At 41.0% G+C, this 17,606-nt stretch overlaps 1 protein-coding gene across 4 annotated transcripts in view; it reads right to left on the bottom strand.

Moving 5' to 3' along the window:
* HERC4 (HECT and RLD domain containing E3 ubiquitin protein ligase 4) overlaps positions 1–17,606 on the bottom strand; it is a 3,175,640-nt gene that overhangs the window by 991,329 nt on the left and 2,166,705 nt on the right. For all 4 annotated transcript variants that reach the window (XM_044056374.1, XM_044056377.1, XM_044056376.1 and 1 more), the window contains one exon: positions 14,275–14,403. In XM_044056374.1, coding sequence (XP_043912309.1) covers positions 14,275–14,403 — 129 coding nt within the window. The remainder of the gene's footprint in view (positions 1–14,274; positions 14,404–17,606) is intronic.

Genomic DNA, 17,606 nt, shown 5'->3' with positions numbered 1-17,606 from the left:
AACATGATAATTTGTTATGGCTGCCCCTTAATCACAGAATAACTACATCCTACTTTTACACCTATGATCGAAAAAATCAAACTCTTGCTAAGGGAATGGAAAAAAGGTTAATTCCAAGAACAGTCCACCCAAACTACAAAGTGCTTCAATTTACTTATGTATACATTCCTGGTAGACAACTTGTGTGAGAAGAGGACAAAACAAACAGCTTGGGATTTCAGCTATCAATGGAGGGACTTAAGACTGGATGGATCAAGACCCACTAGATGAGAAGTGAGAGCCAGAGTGGGATCCAGAATCCAAGGTGGGTATCTCAGAAAAAGACACAAAGGGGAACCACAACCGACGAGGCCAAAGGGAAAATCACTGCTGCCCTGCAATGGGCTGCCTTCTGAAGAAACTTGATCATCAGGGGGACTGAAGGATATGCATATAGAAGATCTGGGAGAAAAGCATATAGGACAGCATCTCTGGGTGACTTTCTCATGAGGGGTAACTAAAGCACAACTGCTATTGCATTTGGTGTTGGAGGTGGAAGCAAAGATGTTACAGCACAGAATGCCCCAACACTGGAAAATCTGAGATGTTCCTCTCTGATTCAGAGATCACTCCTGAGGACGAATATTCCTGTTCAGACTGCCTGCCAGAATTCTGGGATGTACAGTGTAATCAGAAGCTGTTGAGACAAGATAGCCCACTGAGAAAACCCTCATGGCCTCTCAAAGGATAAGAAAGTGTCCTTCCTTATTTGTTCAAATACCGAACAGACATACTGTCTCTGTCTGGATCAAACTCACACCACTGAGGACATCCTGGATGACCTACAACATGAGGAGGACAGCCTTCATCTCCAGAACACTGATGTGAACATTGGCCTCTACAGAAGACCACAATCCTTGAACCATCCTGCCTCAAAATGCTCCCCTCCACCAGAGAAGTTAGGTGCTTATTGTGACTGTAGCATTGGATGGAGAAAAACAAACTATTTCCCATTAGTTACCAAAGGAGACTCTAAGCACCACCGAATGTTACTGCAACAAACCTTTGCCAACCTTAGGGAAAGTCCATTGGACGAGTCTCATAAGACCACTGCTCTGCGAGAGTACACTGTAAAGCCCTCATGTGGTACCTCACTAAGGGGACCAACCCTATGGAAGCTGCCATGTGGCCCAAAAGGCTTATAAGAGCATTCACTGCTGATTTTGTGTAAGCAAGCAAAGATACTGTCCAAGACTGAAGGCCAATTACTTGAACTCTGGAGCTTGGCAATTTGGAATAACAGAGCCAAGTGGCAGCCTATGAATTCTAGTGTCTAGACTGGGTGTAGACTTAACTTTTGATAACTGAGAGTTATCTGCAAATGGCCAGACAACTGGAGTAAGGTACCCCTCGCTGTGAACAGAGACAATCTCATGGGGGCAGTGAGGAGCCAATAGTCCAGGTAAGGAATGACATGAAATCCCTGCAGCTGGAGCCAGGCTGCCACCACTGCCACACAACTGGTGAACACCTGACAGGCAGTGGTGAGATTGAATAGCAGGGCTCTGAACTGATAAGGATTGGCCCCAGCTCTAAGTGCAGTAACCTCCTGGATCATCTCCCTAGCTTGATATGATGGTAGGCATCCCTGGCTACATAGAGCACATCCAATCATCCTTCCGCAGCAGAGGTAGAATGGACTGCACTGTGACCATCAGGAATTTGCTCCGTTTTATAAACGGATTCAATTTGCTCAAATATAAAGTCATTCAAAATTGGCCTAAGGTCCTTGTTTTTTGGCACCAAAAAGAACTGTTAGTAGATTCCAGATCCTCATCGGTCTGATAGGACTTCTTGCAAGACTATTTGCAAGCAGCGTCTATATCTCTAACTTTGCCTGCTCCCTCTGATGGGGTGGAACATCTGGGAGATGTCTGTGACTGAAATTTGGCATATCTAAAAATGTAATGGTATGCCCTCTGGATATAATTCTACACCCATGCAACCAAGACGACAGCCTCTCAAGCATTTGGGTGAAGAATCAAGTGACCCTTGACTGGTTCCAGAGCAGGACAGCCAATCAACTTCTAAGGATCACTGGAAGGGCCCCCTGGGGAAAGCTCAGCTAAAGCCCTGGTTCCGCAGATCTCCCCTACTCTAAGGGTGGCACCTTGTTATGGCCACTCCCCACCAGCGGGAGAACCCTCAGAAGGAACATCCTGGAAAGACCGTTGAGATTTCCTAAAAAAAGAAAACATTTGTCATTTTTCTTATTCTGTGAGAAGGTTTGCTGAGGGATAGCAAAATGTACTCAGACTGCCCAAATAAAGAGAAGCCATCAAATGGGGCATTAATAAAAGATGCACTGAAGCAGTCTGCAAAACTGCACAACCACATCCAAGCGCGGCAATGCCAGGTGCTCGGGATGCTCCAGCAGCTGCATTAGAGATGAGCCTCATGGACATGTTGGCAATCAACCAGAGAGTGGACAACTGAGCCCTCTGAACCTCTGGGGACTGCTGTGTATTAACATTCCTAGAAACTTCAGGAACTAGATCGGGGTTGAAGCCTTGTCAGGTGGGAAAGGGAGTTGAGTGGCCTTAACCTTCCAGTCTCAGGTTACTTCCATGCCCTCAAAGACATCAGATTGATAAGCACATCCAGAGGGGGAACCGCCCAGGTTGTGGACAGTCATTGCCAAAAGCCTCCAAAAATACTGACTCCTCTGAAGAAGGTGCTTTGGTGGCCCAGTCCCCACACTGGTGAAGTTCCAAAAGATCGCCACAGAGGCGTCATCGCATGGTTACTTAGGGCAGATTTCTCCTTCAAGGTCAGCATCCTTGATGAAGGACTCCTCAGGGGAGTTCAGGTACTTCCTCTTGCACTGCTTCTTGCCAGACACTTCTCACTCTGGAGAATCCAGGCCATGAATAGGCCTGTTTGGAAGGCCTCCAAAAATATGGACTCTTCCCGAGTTCCAACTGGTTTATACAGTCACTTTTTTGGGGGGCAGACAACTTTCCCTGAACTGAGGAGGAGCCAAGGTGGTATCCCAACCCCAGAAGCAAATGAACCATTGCTAGAACATGCAATGAGTTAGGCTGCAAAAAGAGAACCAACACAAAATACTGACGAAAATGAAGTTACACCAGGGAGGAGTATATGACCTTTCCCCACTGTTGTCTGACCTTGGAGTTTGCATACATAATTAGCAGGGGTGTGTGGGGGGTATGGGTGGGCTTGTCCTCCATGAAAAAACAATGAGTTTGGATGTGGTTAGGTTTTGTCAATATGTTTGTGTTTAGGTATTTTTAACTACTAGTATTTTGTGTTTAGGTATTTATGACTGTCGATATTTTGAATGTTAGGTATTTTTGTATCACTATTTTTGCTGTTGACATTAAGGGCAATCACCTTACACCTATAATATTTTCACTGCAGAGAATGGAGGTATGACAGAGTTCCCATTTGTCTGTTTAGGTACCATGACAGAATGCTTACTGGTCTGAATATGACAAGGTTCTAGAGTCATCTGGTCATCAAACGCAACCAAGGTCTGAAGAAATTCTCACACTTTTAACTGTTTTTTACATTTTCACCTTACTGGAATGTGGACCCCTTTCCTTGAACTGTGCAGTAGCCAAGATGGTATCTTAAACCCAGAAGAAAAGCAGACTATGTTTGAGCCTGTGAGCACAGTTAAGACTGTTAAGTGTTCCCCTCTCCAGGATCTGCAAAAAGGGGGTCTCAAAAGAATGAAACCCATACAAAATCATGTGGTGAAACTACTGCTACACATCTTATAGCAGACAGCAACCCTCACAGCCTCAACACTGTGGAAGATAACAGGAAGACCAAAGGTGTCATCAAGGTAAGAAGATTATAGAGGGTCTGATCTTCTACTATGTCCTCACTCAGGTTATTAAGATGATCTCCTAAATACCGCCCTCTGAACAGGGATAATTTATACAGGTCAGTGTCTAACTCCATGCAGAATTCAGTTCTCTGAGGCCAAACTAAGAGACATTCATCCAATTTATGTAGAAATCCATACAGTATCTTTGTCAGACACCATACTCTAAATTCTCTCAATGACACCACCAAGAACCAAGGACTATACCAGGAATTTTCTCTGTGGGGCCACCTGCATCCAGCCATCCAGGTAAAGCAGCATATGAAATGCTTCTCCACTACAGCAGCCCTCACCATGGCTAGTACTGCTAAATATATCAGGTGCAAAAGCGAGACAAAGACAGCACTATTCACAAAATGTGTATCCAATCCAGGAACAATAAGAGAAATGACAAAGGGTGGTGCATCCAATCCAGGAACAATAAGGGAAATGACAAAGGGTGGTGCCCAGAAACTGGAATCCACATCAGGTACAGCAACACCACCCACTGAGCAGCAGCATGGTAGTAGCTATATGAAAAGCTGCCATCTGGAATTTTACATTATAACAATAACTTGGTGAACATATGGAGGTCCAAAACTGGGCAGATACCTTCTGTCATTTGCACTTCTCTCTGTTGTTGTTCTGAAGGAACTGGCTCTGTGGCCCCTTTTGAAAAGCAGGATCTGAGTCTGTCTCCAGAGATATAAGGTGGCGGCATAGTCTCCAAGCACAGCCCTTTCTAAGGGAAACTGAGTCCTGAGAAGGATGGTCAAAGAAAACCTTCCCCACTGAGCATGCATTCAAAATGGCTTACCAGTATGGTATGCCTTCTTATAGAAGAAACTCAGACAGGCCACTGTACAAAAGCTGTTGCCTTCACCATAGTAACAGAAGCAACAGATTTACAGTGGGGCACATGGTAGCTCAATATGAAAACCAAAACCAAAGCCAGTCTTCAACTCCTCCTGTCATTCTGACTATGGGAAGGCCAAAAGCTTTTACAGCACTTGATTTACTAAGGATTTTAAACATCAAACTATGATACATATATTTAAGGGAACTAATGCCTAACACAGCAGGGAAAAGTGCACTCTTGCTCATAGGTTCATAGGTTCATACTAGGCTATCTGCCCGAGGGCATTTACAAGCCTAGCCCATCATTTTGTGGCTTACGCCACCCCTTTAGTATGGGGAACTATACCCATTATTTTGCTGTGCCTCTGTCGAGCAGTGACACTGAGGTAATCCCTGGGGTATATCTGCGATCTCCCATCCATTGGTCAAGATTTCTCTTGAACAAGGCAAGCGAGGTGCTCTGCCTCACATATACCGGGATTTTGTTCCACAGCATAGGGAGTCTTTGGGTGATGAATCTATCCCTCCAGCACGTCCTATTAATAGCCGTGTCGAGGTTTAAGTCTCCGCCCTTGTGGCTCTGATGGATCTAAATTTTTGAGGTGAAGCATATTCATCAAATCTGGGTTTGACATGGCCTTGTATGTTAGGCAAAGGTCACCTCTGAGCAAGCGGTGCGACTGAATAGAGCTGGAGTTCTTTCAGTCGGGCAGCATAGGACAGATTTTGAGACCCTTTATCCTTTTGGTGAGGAACTTTTGTGGTCTCTCCAGCTGCTGCAAGTGTCGGGTCAGATACATTCGAATGGGGCATTGTACTCAATCATTGGTCTGATGAGTGATGAGTAGAGGGAGACAATGACCTCCCTTGATCTAGATGAGAATCCCTTCATGATAAGGTGGGCAATGTAGAAGGTCTTCCTAACTACTTTAGCTACATGGGTGTCGAATGACAGACTACTATCAACCTGGGTCCCCAGGTCCCTGATAACTTCTTCTGTGCTCAGTGGATTGCCACCTATTTGGTAGCTAGGGGTAACCTTGTTTTTCCCGAAGGGTATGACTATGCATTTTTGGCATTTAACTTTAGGCCATGGCTCTGGCACCAGTTATCCATTTCTGTGAGACCCTTCTGAAGGATATCTGTGTCAGATGTGTTTTCTACTATGGCCCAGTTTGCAGTCATCTGCAAACTTTGTCAGCCATAACCCTCCTGTGTTTGCTTGTACTTGAGAAGTAGATGCCAAACAAGAGTGGGCCCAGGACTGAGCCCTGTGGGACACCACTTGTGACAGGCTTTGAGTCTGACATGGCGCCAGCAACTCTGACCCTGTGGGTTCTGTCACTCAGCCAGTTTGCAACCCATCTTGTGATGTATGGGTTAATATTTAAGCTGATGAGTTTTTCAATGATACCCGAGTGGGGTATTGTATCAAGGCCTTCGCCAGATCGAGGTAGGCTGTATGGACTGCCTTTCCCTCATCAATGGCTTTGGTGACTGTTTCAAAAGTCAACCAAGTTTAAAAGGCATGATCTGCCTTTGACAAAGCCAAACTGGGTTGGATCCAAAGTCTGCAAATTCCCTATGTCTTTATTTATGAGGTCCATTATGATCCTCTCCAAGGCTTTGCAGATAAGGCTTGTCAAGCTAATGGGCGGTAATTTCCAGGGTCGGTGGAGGCACCGCCTTTGTGAAGTGGGACCACAGTTGCAGTGCGCCACTCCTGGGTGCAGTATCCAGAGGTAAGACTTTGATTAAACAGCTGTCCTAGCTGTGGGTTTAATTCCTCATTGAGTTCGTGGAGCACACAGCCGGGGACACCATCAGGTCCCATGGATGCTGTGTTTTTTGCTTTGGACAGAGCAGTTCTCACTTGGGCGTTGGAGATGTTTGGGGGGCTGCAATCATTTGGTATAGATATCTCTCCTTTTGGGGGGGAGAAGTTTGCACTGAACCTGTCAGCCAGTATGTTGGCAATGTCCGTAGGATCAGTAATCTTCACATCATTTTGAACTAGTTCTGAGCATATCTGGGAGTTTCCTCCCAGGTTTCTAACATAGCTAAAGAAGGCCTTATGATTGTCTTTTGAGTCTTTAGCTATTTTTCTCTCAAAATTTGCTTTGGATGATTTTATGAGAGCTCTTAGTTTTTTACTTATAGTGATCACGGGTGTCTTACCTTTTAAGGATTTTGCTCTATCTTGTAGTAGCTTCCTCCTTTTGTTGTAGAGTTTGTTTATGGCTGGGGTCCACAGAGACTGGACGCTTGCCTTTGGTACAAAGAGTCTTTGTTTTGCTTGGGATTGCCTTATCCATTCAGTCCTGCAGGTGCTGGTAGAAGGCATTTGTAAGTGATTCAGCGGCTTGTGTACTGTTTTCCGCCAGCTCGGGGGCCTTAAAGGAGACCACACTAGTCTTTAGAAGTGTGAAGTCGGCTTTCGAGAAGTTCTTTACTGTGGTCTTTTTTATTTCAGGTGGGGGTGGGATGAGGACCTCCAGCGAGATTAGTTTGTGATCTGATCTCACCAGTGAGGGGTATACTTCTGGTGTTGAACATTGTGCTCCCATGTTCATGATGATGAGGTCAAGTATGTTATCTCCTCTTGTGGGGATGGTAACTAGTTGTTCCATGGCATTTGAGTTTATGAATTCCAGGAACTTTTGGGCTAGGGTGTTTGGGCTTGAGTAGTGTTCCCAGTCTATATTAGGGTAATTGAAGTCACCTAGTATGATGGTGTTTGGTGATACATTTATCCCCTCTAGTGTTTTCAGGAAGGCCATGTGAGGTTCCTGAGTTTGTGAGGGTGGCCTGTAACATGCTACAATTTGCAGAGCAGTCTTGCCTATGGTTAATTGCACCTGGATGTTCCCCGATGCATCGTGCATTGCTACCAGTCTTGAGGTGTGGGTGTCCTTGATGAATATGGATACCCCCCCCCCTCCTTTCTTGGTATTGTCCGGATTTTGGGGCCGGAACGCATGATATGAGGTAAAACCTGATAGTGCTGGGGTGCTCTCAGGAGCCTTGAACCAGGTTTCTGTCACAGCACAGACATCGATGTTCTCCATACTGAGAAGGGCCTCGAGTGCGTGCATTTTGAGATTCAGACTTCTGGCACTGAGCAGCATTACCCTTAGTTTTTTTCCTTTTTTGTGTTCTAGGGTGGTAGGTTTAGCATTTGAGCCTTGCCTAAAAAAGGCACTATGGGGTGGCAAGAGCCTTTGCCAATATCCGGAATCCCAGGGGTGACAGGTGCAAGCCGTCCCTTGCGAAGCAGCATGGCTTGTCCAGCATGTCATCCCAGGCAGACAGACACTGGATCCCCTTTGAATGACACCAGTGTTTAAGCCAATTGTTAAAGCTGATCATCTTATCTCTGGATTGTGGCATCATTCTTGGTGAAGGTAGGATACTGCTCAAGGTCAGAGTCATACCTGCCTGGGCTACATAATCAGAGAGCTCCTCAATGTCTCTTTTCATGTAGTCCAAGGAGGTACGTCTCAGGTCGTTTACACCAGCGTGGACGATGACTGAGTCGTATTTGTACCTGCTGTTGAGAGACCTGAGTGCTTGCGTTATGTGGCAGATTCTAGCGCCCGACAGGCAGCTTACTGTGACCTTCTCCTTACTCAGTCTGGTGAGCGGGATGTCAGTGTGTCTGACTATGGAGTCACCAATGACTAGTGTGTCTGGCATTTTGTTTGGCCTTAAGGGCTGTGACTGTTTGACACTCTGACTGTGAGGTCTATGTGTTGCAGGTGATATGTTCTGAGGTGGTGGTTGTTTGGGTGTCTGCTTTGGTGGCCTCTGCTGTTTTGGTAGATTTTTGATCAGAGCCTCCGAGTATGTCTTTGTGTGTTTATGTGTATGATTTGAGGTTGTGATGGTACTATGTGAGACTGGGTCTATAGTATGTGTGGTAACCTTCTCCTCCTGACTGGTCTTGCCAGTCCTATGTTGAGAGAGCTCAGCCTCCAGTTTGGCTGTATAGTTGCATCTCTCGCATGTATTTGTGTTTTGTGGGAGGAGGAGAGGGTTGTCTGTGTACGAGGCAATTGTAACATTGCCTCAATATTCCCAGCTTCACCAGCTGAGCAGGAGAGGACACTAGCAACTGATCCCTCGACATGCTAGAAGGAATAGACAAAAAACTTTAAAGAAGATTCCGGGGGACGTGGGTGACCGAGAAATGGGGGTTTGCCTTTTTGGGGTACTATCTATGACAAGAGCACCGTATCAAGGTAATAAGTACTGTAGGAGCAAGTGCTAGGTTTAACAGATAGAGAATAGTCTACTTGGAGTCAAGTAGAGATGATCTTTTTAGTTATAGGATACGCTGATTAGATCAGTAGTACAGTTCGAGGAAGGTAGTTTTAAGGGAAAATTTGAAGAGTGGAATTTAGGTAGCCCTAATAGTTTAAATCTGCTTAACCGCCGCTGCCCTAGTGTGCAACGGTAGCAGCTCCGCGCAAACGCGCGTTTAGCGTTTTTTATATCAGGGGGCTGAAAGAAGCTAGGAACTGGCCCAAAACGACCAATAAACTACAAGTTGCTGGCTGAAACCTCACAAAACTGGACCAACAGGCAGCTCAATGCTTCCCACTCCCACTGGTAAGCAAGGGAACTTCCTCTCTTCCAAATTAGGTAAAGAATCAGTAACAGGAACTGCAAACAAAGCCCAGGGATCAGCAAGCTCTGAAACTGATTCTACCAATGCTTTAGGCTTCTTTATCAGATGAAGAAGTGACAAGATGCTTGGGTCTTCAAAACCACGGATTAAAAACATCAAGATTCATGCTATGAGACAATACACAGAGAAGGCCTCCAGCAACAAACCACAATCTTTACTTTCACAAGCAGGAAAAAAGGGATTTTGCAGAGACATAAGGGACCTGCACCATCCATGTCAGGGCTTTACCCTGAACATGCTTACGTATATTAACTATAGAGATGTCCAATGATAAAGGAAGAGAAAATATATAAGGAAATATCTATTCTACATCTATCTGCAACACTAGTCGGCAATGAAAAACAAAGTTGTCCCTACAGCTAAGAAAATCAGCACTATCCACCACCAACAAAAATTAGATGAAATGCATAAAAACATTTACAGAGCCAACATTCCACAGCAAACACCACAAATAAGCAAAAATGCAGCTCAGTATACATAGAAAAGGACTCTAGTAATTCCAGTTTTCATAAAAAAGTAGATCCAACCAAAACATTTTCAAAAATTTAATTCTATCAATTCTTTCCGCTCACTGACTCTGCTTTGTATTGCCTAACTTGTCCTGCACAGTACAGCGTTTACAAGGCAGGAAAGCACTCTACCTGCTGTACTGTGACTTGATAAATACCCATTTTAAGAAGTTTGCTACTGCCTGCACTGTAGATTTCTACACAGAAGCATTCGCCCATCAAACACTGATGAGTCACACCCAACTCCTCCAGCAACTCCATGAATAGCCACCACCACCACCCAAATAGTTCAACAGGCACAGTGGACAACAGCAGTAGACTGCCAGGGTCCTCTTCTGTATTATACTTGCAACGCATAAGCATACAATGGACAACTTATTGTAGATAATCAGTCTACCATATATCTTTTAAACGTGGGATAAAATTGGAGTACCTGAAGAAAAACTCATGCCAACAATGACGGCATGCAGACTACTCAAAGAAGCCACCTCAGCTGAGAAATGAACACGTAATAGCTTGCTGTGAGGTAATAGTGCTACTCACGGCACCACTGTGCAGGCCTGGTAAATAATTACTGCAAGGTAAACATGAGCCACAAGAGCATATCACTCAGAGTATTGTCAAATGCTTATTAAACTATATACAGAATAAACAAACAGTATGATCCTTAAGTGTGTGTGCCAGGAGTAAAGCAAAAGTAATGTAAAAATCCACCCTAAGGCAGAAAAACACGCCAGAATTCTTTGTAAAAGTTTAATAAAACAAAAAATGATGGTTAGCGCTTCCACACAAAGTGCTTCTTCAGACCATAAAAACTAAAATAAAACATCATTAAGTAGTATAAAAATTAAACAATTACAGAACAAGCATTTATACAGTACTCGGGTGGGGGGTGTCAGAAGTGCTCTAGTCAAGCATACATTAGTGACCAGTGCCATTCATATTTTTAATTTTAGAGTAATAGAAGTAATCCATCAAACACAACATGGAGGTGATCTAAGACATTTTATAGAGTTGAGAGCTACATTGGATAGTCACTTTACAAGCTGATAAATTATCCAGTTTAAATGGGAAGGTTTCTTTAAAACCTCTGCTGAAATCTAGGTCTTCAATATTAATTAATCGCTGCTTGTTCTCTAATTGCTTAACTGTTATACTATTTAATTATGTTGTTTCATTTTCGTTTTTATGGTCTGAAGATGCACTTTGTGTGAAAGTGCTAACCGTCATTGTTTTTTGTTTTATTCAATTTTACAGTTTTAAAAAAAGAATGCTGTTGTGTTTTGTGCCTTAGGTTGGATTTTTACAAAACTATATACAGAAATCATCTCTTCCATAAATTGTTTCATTCTTGTAACACAGTAGTTGGCTGGCCTCTTCTATAACTGTTATTAGTCAGTTTATAATATGTGAATATTTAAATATGTTACTTGGTCAGATTTGTCTTGGCTGTGGGTGAAAATGATCATCAGATCAGTTCAGAATGCAAACCAGTCCACTTAACTGATTAAGAAATGCTAAATAAACATAATAAATAAAAGCGTGTGTTCATGGAAATGAAACAGGAACTTGTTTAGCCAGATGTTTGGTCATGATCACACTCCATTCATCCGGGGCTTACACAAGGAATATGTATTCTATGGAGCAAAGAGTAGAATATGGGTGCTTCCAAGCTACAGATGTGACATCCTAGAGGATAGCTCCATGGGGGGGCTAACCAGTCTTCTTCCTCCTACAGATACTCATTCCGGCATTTTTTGGGTTGCGGGACAGTCCAAGCTGGATTTCATGAGACTGGGGGTTTAATTCTGTATAAAGGAGGAGAAAGGAACAATTTAATTATCCACATCACTGTCTCTAAGAATATAGTTTTTGGTCCTTTGATTCATCCCAGGAGGTACAGAGAAACACTACTTCACTCACCTTTGGCAACAAGCTACGCATACTCACTTAGGGTCGGATTTGTGGGGGTTATATGTTACATGCATTTCTTACGTGATGAGCAAAACAGAACTGGCAAGGTCAGCTAAGTCTGTCAAAGACACCGAACACATCAAAAACCTGCACTTCACCAAGGGCAAGCATCAGGCCACGAATCACACAGGTGCACTCATTTTACCAACAAGAATTTTCTCATCAGATCTCCAGTTTGCCTGAAACCAAGGGCCTAAGTCAGAGACCAAAAAGTGGGAAGACTCTGTGAACTATTCTAACTCTTTGCCACTGGGCACTGCTGGACTTGGAAGAGAAGCCTGGAAAGAACAGTCCTGGCACCAACTATAATCATCAAGTTCTAGCCAGTGGGATATAATGACCACTCTACAGTGCCAAACTAAGTATGCCTCTATTATGCAAATAGAGGATGGGAGGTGCTTAAATTTCTGACAAACATGAAATCCTACACTTGTTTATTTACAGTCTTGCCCACATAAAATGCATCACATTCAATGCACCGTGCTCTGTAAATTACGTTTGTCGTGTTACAGTCAGAAATCCGCTCTGGATGTAAAAATAATGCACTAGCCAAACACCTTTCTCTTCATAAAAGACACACAGGTTTTAAGTTCCAGATACTAGATCACAGAAGGAGACATCCCAAATATTCTGGAGAAACATGAACTGTGGCAATTAAACCTGAACTATTTTAGGAAGCCTGGACTAAACTATTACTGTTCACTTAAAAGTGTAATGGAACTTAGAAAATTGCCACATTGTTTACATGACTAACTGTATTTTATTGTTCCAGTTGGTTTTAAATACCATGTTAAATCAGTTTTAATTTTTAAGTGTATATTTTGATTCCATCATCAAAACATTTTTTTTCTTTTTTCTTGTTTTTTTTTTCCATTTTATTCAAAATGATGTGTAACAATAATACTAATTATACAATAATATTTTTGTAGATAGTTTTTAGGGTTCTTGTACACAGACCTGAAGAAGTCTAGAAGGATGAAAGCGGTCCTTAATAGGTTATGAAAACAGAATATGATTTTTACACTGGATTTTTTTACATACAAAGTGTATATGTATATATTTATATATATCTTTTGATTACCAAAATGGTCTTAAGGTTTTTATATATCTCCAGCCATGTAGTATATTGTCTTGGATAAAATCACAGACTTACTAATCTACTTAATAATTTGCTTAAATAAGAGGTACCACATCATTATTCATTTTATTTAAAGTAAATGAGGGTTATATGACAGCTAAAATGTTGGACAGGACCAGCTCGAATGTCACGCTGATGGGGGAAGGGATGTGAATTAAACATGCATGCCAATAACACTTCGTTCTACAGCACAATAAACCACTCCCTTACCTGATAAAAAGTATATATACATATAGTTAGAAAGCTTGTGAGGAAACTATTACTCTGTTATTTTTGTTTTACTTGGAACGCTTGTCTGTGTACTTAAGGATTTTTGACTGGAAACAGACTGCCTACCCTGCTTGAACTACTTTTGAATACTTAGTAATTCTGTAAAATATTTTAATTATATATTTTTTTTAACTTACGGCGAGTTTAAGTTTGCTACTTCTACTACCATTGTCTGATCTGATTAATATACAGTAATTAACTAGATATATACGGACTGAAAATCTTCCACACAGAGAAGTTTCTTGCACTGTTTTAAGAAGCTGCAAAACATACAAATGAAAAATATTCAAGGGGAAAATAAAATAAGAAATAATCTGAAATGCAGTTAGGCTCATTTAAAGGAGTCCGATGCTCAGAATACAGAAAGTATATACTATCCACATCTCTTAGGTGATAAATACAGTTTCCAAAGAGAATGCAACCACAGTATGTTACCCCTAAGGCCCTCAGAACCATTTCATAAGTTACAGCTTCCAGTGCCTCTTAAAATCTTTACTTTCAGTCACATGAAACAAAGCTTACTTATTTGTGCATTTTAAGCTTGATGTAAAGGTGAGCAATGGGTCACAGAGCCTTGGTACTTTCCAAAAAAAAAAAGGGGGGGGGGTGCTGGACTGTTTTTACAAGGAGCTGAAAATCTCAAGCTGTTTAAAGTTTTTGTTAGTTTCTTACATCTGGGCTTCTGCACTACCCTGTTCATGTTACTTTTATTTTTGCTTCTTTCACTGAGTGTGTGTCATGCCATGATTTTTTAATCAACTTGCTGGACAGACATACATATTTCACTTCAATGAGCTGCACTAAGTCTATGCCATGTTAATGTTATCTTCTCTTCAAAGTGACACAGGTGGGACAAAAAAATAAATTCTATTAGGAACCAGGTTTTGAACAAAAATGCTAAAAAAGTTAAAACATACCGAGATATACAAATGTTCCTTCAAAGTTGACTTCAAAATATCCTTACCATTCCAGCAAAAACATGTTGTTGAAATTGAAGCCAATTAAAGTAGTCCTTTCTAATATCTACAAAGTCCTGGAGTTCATGAATGTAAAACTTGTCATACTGAACAATCTGTCCAGCTTTCTCATTCACCTGTTGGGGGTGGGAGGGCAAGAAGAGAGAGATTAAACTGTGTTAAACTCCTGACACTTTTTAATCACTGCTTCTGTACTTGGCACTTCCTTTTCAAAAAAAAAAACATATGCAGAAAATTAATGTTACACATTCAAATTCCAACGTGAGAAAACAACACAAAAGTTAAATACTTACCATAAACCAATATCTGAGAGATTTTTTCTGTCTTAGAATTAGTGTGACAAGGGAGTTGGGCAAGCCCCCCCCCCCAAAAAAAAAACACTTAACATTAATTTTCACACGTTTATACCAAATATTTTCACACAAATGGATTGTTCACTAGTTGTTTCAGATCAAAATATTTAGATACAGTGCATATCACAAATGTGTAGTCAAAGAATTTTCATAACCTATATATATGTGTATGTATGTATATGTATATATATATATATATATATATATATATATATATATATATATATATATATATATATATATATATATATATATACACACACACACACACACATATATACATATACATACACGTGTGTGTGTTTGTGTGTTTATCTATATAGATCCCGATCAGATAACTGAAGTTGCGAAAATGTAAAAATCATATAGTTGGGGGCTATATGATTGAATTTTTGGAAATTTGAACATTAAAAAAAAAATAAAAAGTTTCTTTTTTATGTTTTTGTAGGGGGGCAATCCCCCCTGCAAATTAAATATACCACCTCCAAGATCTCAGTACAATTAGGAAAAAGGTAAACTTCCGATCCGCGCTGTACAGTGATCTCAATTAAAAATATCCGAAGTTTCAAAACTTTGAGCATATGGTCCTAACCAATGAATTTCACAGTTTTGAAACTTTGACTGACAGGAATATATATATATATATATATATATATATATATATATATATATATATATATATATACACACACACACAGTTCTACTTTATAATCTCAAAATACTGCAATCTTGAATATCAGCATCCCGAGACCATAAAGTCGAACTTTCCAAATCACGAAACTGCAAAACCCAAAATCATGAACATAAACACACCATACACCACACAATGCATACATCATCCAACCCACACTACAACAAACAAAACACACACACAAAAACACAAACCAAAAAACCTACACTACATATAAGCAGGGGGACAAGCCACCCTGCGCCCCCCCCCATACACCCCCTACTTATATATACTAACTCAGAGATCGCACCCAACAGAAAAAGACAGCAAACTCACCACTACACAATCTACAGTACCCTCGCACACACGCATCATAAATATATGAGAACACCACCACTTTCAACACTTAAACACTCATACTTTTACCTGCCTACCCTAACCCACACATAAAACTTCCAAACACACTCACATACACTCAAACACATACCTAAAACCCAACAAAATAACCACTTAACTTACATACCAGCTAAAGCCACACACTAAACGATACATCCTGCACACACTACATCCAGCATCAAATACCATAACACCATAGCCATGAATTCGACATTTCCGGATTCGCACTTATGGAGTTTCGGGATTTTAAAAATTCCACTTTACAGTCTCGAGATACTGAAATTTGAGATTTCAGTATTTCGAGATTATAAAGTGGAACCAAATACACACACACACATAAATACACACATTATATATATATATATATATATATATATATATATATATATATATATATATATATATATATATGTTACTGCCACTTTCATCTAACTTTTAGTCAAGTTGAAGCCAGTGGTTTTTATGGGAACATTCAAATTATCTTATCAAATGTTCACTTGAGCAGATGTATTTTGTTGATGCAGGTGTGTGTGTGTGTGTGTGTGTGTGTGTGTGTGTGTGTGTGTGTGTGTGTGTGTGTGTGTGTCTGTGTGTACAAGTGTATGTTTTTTAGTGTTAAGTAAGGGAATTGCTCTACTGCATTTGTACATTATGTGGTTTTAAAAATCAGCTCTATGACTGAGGAGTGTAGACATACCGAAACTCAATTGTTTTATTAGAATTCTAGAATGCTTCATAATGTGAGATGCATCCTTCTGGACATTAAACATCTGAATACAGAAACAGTGGAAGGCAAATGAAACCAATGTTTGATGAGAGACAAAGAAATAAAAGTTAATCTCTGACATGAACACATATTACAGACAAAAGCATTAACAGAAAAGCCCTCTTCCTGACGAAAATTTCAACCCTGAAAAATGCAACTTGGAGGGGGGGGGGTCAAAGTTAGTGGTAAAAGAAAACAATGAAATACTTTCACACACTTTTAAACCAAGAAATATATCTGAAAGGATAAGGGCCTTCTGCTTCCTTGTAATATTCTTCAGAAAATAAATGGAAGCAGGATTTACATGAATTATATGACAGTCTTCAAGTGAATCATGAATATGAGCTTTTAAAAATCATGGAATTAAACAAAAAGGATTCCTCTTAATGTTCATTAAAGTAGAAAGAAAAAAAATAGCATATATCTGTTTTACGAACATTTTTTTATAACAGAGAATTCTGCTTCAGCTTTTTCTTCCATTAAGGAGCCAGTTAGTGCACATCACAAAGCCAAAACCTTTGTAACCTTTTTAGAATTGTAGTTTTAATTAAAGCACTTAAACATATAAAGAAGTTATGAACTCACCATAATAATCCATCTGTGTTGTCCATTTTCATTCTTCCTCAACCACAGGGTTCGGATCCGTCCCTCAAATCCAACCTGGCCGCTTTTTCTAGCTCATGAAACACTGAAAGCTCTTGAGGCCCTCTCTCCCCATAATGCACTAAACCCCTCTCCTTACTTCAGATCTTGAGAAAAGGAAGACAACAGTATCTGGAGCTCAGTAAAGGAACTGGCTCTTACAGCATCACGTAATCCTTCCAGAAGTCAGACTGGTAGGGGGTTGGAGGGAGGGAAGTTGAATAATGAAAATGGCAACACAGATGGAACGTTAAGGTGAGTACATAACTTCTTTATCTGATGTCAGTTTTCATTTGTTCCTCAACCATTTGTACAGAGTCCCCAGTACCTAAAGCCCATAAGGACCTTAAGAAAGGATATTTCTGACCACTGAGCTGAATGCTTCTCTTCCTCTACAGACCAGATCTAATTTATAATGACCAATAAAGGTGTGAGGACTGGCCCAAGATGCAGCTGCACAGGTATCATTCAAGGATACTCTGGATTAAAAAA

This window comes from Protopterus annectens, chromosome 14.part0 (assembly GCF_019279795.1).
Source record: "Protopterus annectens isolate FY-2018-M chromosome 14.part0, PAN1.0, whole genome shotgun sequence".
NCBI classification, from domain to species: Eukaryota; Metazoa; Chordata; order Ceratodontiformes; family Protopteridae; genus Protopterus; species Protopterus annectens.
Note: the sequence above shows the minus strand (reverse complement) of the source record. Positions and strands in the feature narration are given on the sequence as shown.